At 51.4% G+C, this 3906-nt stretch overlaps 1 protein-coding gene across 1 annotated transcript; it reads left to right on the top strand.

Moving 5' to 3' along the window:
- Window positions 1-897: 897 nt before the first annotated feature.
- On the top strand, window positions 898-3420 carry LOC138977212 (uncharacterized transmembrane protein DDB_G0289901-like). The gene has a single exon (XM_070350116.1). The coding sequence runs from the start codon at window positions 898-900 to the stop codon at window positions 3418-3420; it is 2523 nt and encodes an 840-aa protein (XP_070206217.1).
- Window positions 3421-3906: the final 486 nt, after the last annotated feature.

Genomic DNA, 3906 nt, shown 5'->3' with positions numbered 1-3906 from the left:
ACAGACAGACAGAGAGAGAGAGAGAGAGAGAGAGAGAGAGAGAGAGAGAGAGAGAGAGAGAGAGAGAGAGAGAGAGAGAGAGAGAGAGAGAGAGAAAGAGAAATTGCAGTTTTGAAATATGTAATTCGATTGCATTTGTGTGTCTCAGAAAATCTTGAAACGCGCCTATCCCCTGTAAATAAGTTTACAACGAAAACTACACTGTTTTCCAAAATAAAAAGAATGAAAAAAATATGTTTGATCAGTTTAGATAAATGTCTTAATCCCAAGTTATAGTACAATTTGTTAACAATATGTAAATTAGAAACAAACTGACTTAAATTCTCCTAAAATATGTCAAAATGTCTCTTGAATGCGAAAATAAAGGTTAAATACTACTCTGCTAAAAAAAAAAAAAAAAAAATTTCAGATACAAAATATTCATTGCCGTCGATATAACAATAATTTTAACATGCAGTCATTTTATCTTACGTCTTTAATTTCTATATATTCAACAAAAACAAAACAATCTTACATTTTATATCATAATTCAATTTCTAGGCCTATTCCTTTTAGGATATTTCGATTCAAAATGCTCAGAGCACTCAACATATTATATAAATTAATTACGCCTTTCTGTACATAGCATATTATTCGGCATGTTTGGGACATTATTCTTTTCAATCAGTTGCAAATCCATATTGTAATAAGTTTACTATTATATATCACAGTTTCCATCGGAAACACAGCCAATAAAATACCGACCTATCTACAATGTCGTTACGAATTCATAACAATCCAGTGATGCATTAGTTGTGTATTACAATTCATATCTCGTACAATTGGTTTTATTTTTATCCCGGCTAATTGGGTCTTCTTTCCCATCACTTTCTCTTTGCATTAGGCTGAACAACCATCATGGTGAGAGTCGCTACTGTCCTGGTTTTCTTGGCGGCCTTGGTGCCAGCCTTGGCTGTGGACTACAGCTTTGGAAATAATCAGCAATGGAGATACAACAGCACGAACAACGGTACCCGCAACGGCACACGGTATAGCACAGGAGAATCTGGAGGATCTCGCAATGGCACAGGGTATAACACAGGAGGCTCCAGAAATGGCACTAGCTATAACGCAGGAGGCTCCGGAAGTGGCACAGGAGGGTCCGGAGGATCTAGCAGTAACACAGGGTATAACACAGGAGGCTCTGGCAGTGGCTCAGGATCCGGAAGCTCTGGCAGTGGCACAGGGTACAACACAGGAGGCTCTGGCAGTGGCTCAGGATCCGGAAGCTCTGGCAGTGGCTCAGGGTATAACACAGGAGGCTCCGGTAGTAACACAAGGTATAACACAGGAGGCTCTGGCAGTGGCTCAGGATCCGGAAGCTCTGGCAGTAGCTCAGGGTATAACACAGGAGGCTCCGGTAGTAACACAAGGTATAACACAGGAAGCTCTGGCAGTGGCTCAAGGTATAACACAGGAGGCTCTGGCAGTGGCTCAGGATCCGGAAGCTCCGGCAGTGGCTCAGGATATAACGCAGGAGGCTCTGGCAGTGGCACAGGATATAACGCAGGAGGCTCTGGCAGTGGTACAGGGTATAACGGAGGACCCGGTGGCAACACCCAAGGAGGACAGCCCGGCAGCGGAGGACAGCCCGGCGGCGGCTATGGCACAGTGCCCAACACAGGAATCAGGGGCAACACAGTAGGAGGACAGCCCGGCGGCAGCTATGGCACAGTGCCCAACACAGGAATCAGGGGCAACACCGTAGGAGGACAGCCCGGCGGCAGCTATGGCACAGTGCCCAACACAGGAATCAGGGGCAACACCGTAGGAGGACAGCCCGGCGGCAGCTATGGCACAGTGACCAACACAGGAATCAGGGGCAACACAGTAGGAGGACAGCCCGGCGGCAGCTATGGCACAGTGCCCAACACAGGAATCAGGGGCAACACCGTAGGAGGACAGCCCGGCGGCAGCTATGGCACAGTGCCCAACACAGGAATCAGGGGCAACACCGTAGGAGGACAGCCCGGCGGCAGCTATGGCACAGTGCCCAACACAGGAATCAGGGGCAACACCGTAGGAGGACAGCCCGGCGGCAGCTATGGCACAGTGACCAACACAGGAATCAGGGGCAACACCGTAGGAGGACAGCCCGGCGGCACCTATGGCACAGTGCCCAACACAGGAATCAGGGGCAACACCGTAGGAGGACAGCCCGGCGGCAGCTATGGCACAGTGCCCAACACAGGAATCAGGGGCAACACCGTAGGAGGACAGCCCGGCGGCAGCTATGGCACAGTGCCCAACACAGGAATCAGGGGCAACACCGTAGGAGGACAGCCCGGCGGCAGCTATGGCACAGTGCCCAACACAGGAATCAGGGGCAACACCGTAGGAGGACAGCCCGGCGGCAGCTATGGCACAGTGCCCAACACAGGAATCAGGGGCAACACCGTAGGAGGACAGCCCGGCGGCAGCTATGGCACAGTGCCCAACACAGGAATCAGGGGCAACACCGTAGGAGGACAGCCCGGCGGCAGCTATGGCACAGTGCCCAACACAGGAATCAGGGGCAACACCGTAGGAGGACAGCCCGGCGGCAGCTATGGCACAGTGCCCAACACAGGAATCAGGGGCAACACCGTAGGAGGACAGCCCGGCGGCAGCTATGGCACAGGGCCCAACACAGGAATCAGGGGCAACACCGTAGGAGGACAGCCCGGCGGCGGCTATGGCACAGGGCCCAACACAGGACCCAGGGGCAACACCGTTGGAGGACTGACAGGCTTGGCTAGCCGCACACCGTATGCCACAGGAGGTAGCGCCTTTGGGGGACTGTCAGGCTTGATTGGTCGCACACGGTTTGGCACAGGAGGATTCGCAGGCTCACGATATGGCACAGGAACCGGTGGCACACCCCTCGGAGGACAGGCACGCTTGCCTGGTCGCACACAGTTTGGCACAGTAACCGGGGGCTCACGATATGGCACAGGAACCGGTGGCACCGCCCTTGGGGGACTGGCAGGCTTGCCTGGTCGCACACAGGTTGGCACAGGAACCGGGGGCTCACGATATGGCACAGGAACCGGTAGCACCGCCCTTTGGGGACTGGCAGGCTTGCCTGGTCGCACACAGGTTGGCACAGGAACCGGGGGCTCACGATATGGCACAGGAACCGGTGGCACCGCCCTTGGGGGACTGGCAGGCTTGCCTGGTCGCACACAGGTTGGCACAGGAACCGGGGGCTCACGATATGGCACAGGAAGAACACAGGTAGCAGGCGTCCAAAGTTACGGCGGCGTCCAAGGAGGACTCGGAAGCTCATCCCTCAACCTCAGAACCAATGGCTTTGCCCAGCCCGTTCGCACTTCTGCATTGTTCAGGTCTCCGTCAGTGGGGTACAGCAGACTCGGTGGAATCTTCAATCGCTTTGGCTAGACTGTAAGTATTCGTTCAATTTTGTTTTCTTCTAAATAGTCGGCCCTCATTGATTCATTTAGCCAACACTTAATTGCATGATTAATCGATATGCAATTCTTAAAATCTATCAAACAGATTTCTATGAAAAACGACGTTTTTAAAGGCCATCGCGCGCGATTTTTTCTCTTTTTTTTTTTTAGGAAGTTATTTTTGTGTTTCATAGATAGTTGAGGCGGCACTATGTCGTATCTTCAAAGCTATTTCTTCGACATGTTTACTAAGAAGTCTTTTGTTTGTGTGGACTCTGTGTGTGTGTGTGTGTGTGTGTATGTGCATGTGTGTGTGTGTGTGTGTGTGTGTGTGTGTGTGTGTGTGTGTGAGTGTGTGTGTGTGTCTGTGTGTCTGTGTGTGTGTGTGTTCTTCTGTTTAAGTTTTGTTCCCTTACTTTGTGTGTGTGTGTGTGTGTGTGTGTGTGTGTGTGTGTGTGTGTCTGTGTGTCTGTGT

This window comes from Littorina saxatilis, linkage group LG9 (genome assembly GCF_037325665.1).
Source record: "Littorina saxatilis isolate snail1 linkage group LG9, US_GU_Lsax_2.0, whole genome shotgun sequence".
Taxonomy (NCBI): domain Eukaryota; kingdom Metazoa; phylum Mollusca; class Gastropoda; order Littorinimorpha; family Littorinidae; genus Littorina; species Littorina saxatilis.
Note: the sequence above shows the minus strand (reverse complement) of the source record. Positions and strands in the feature narration are given on the sequence as shown.

Excerpts from the sequence above, each read along its gene's own strand:
- LOC138977212 (XM_070350116.1), top strand. The coding sequence starts at position 898 with ATGGTGAGAGTCGCTACTGTCCTGGTTTTCTTGGCGGCCTTGGTGCCA.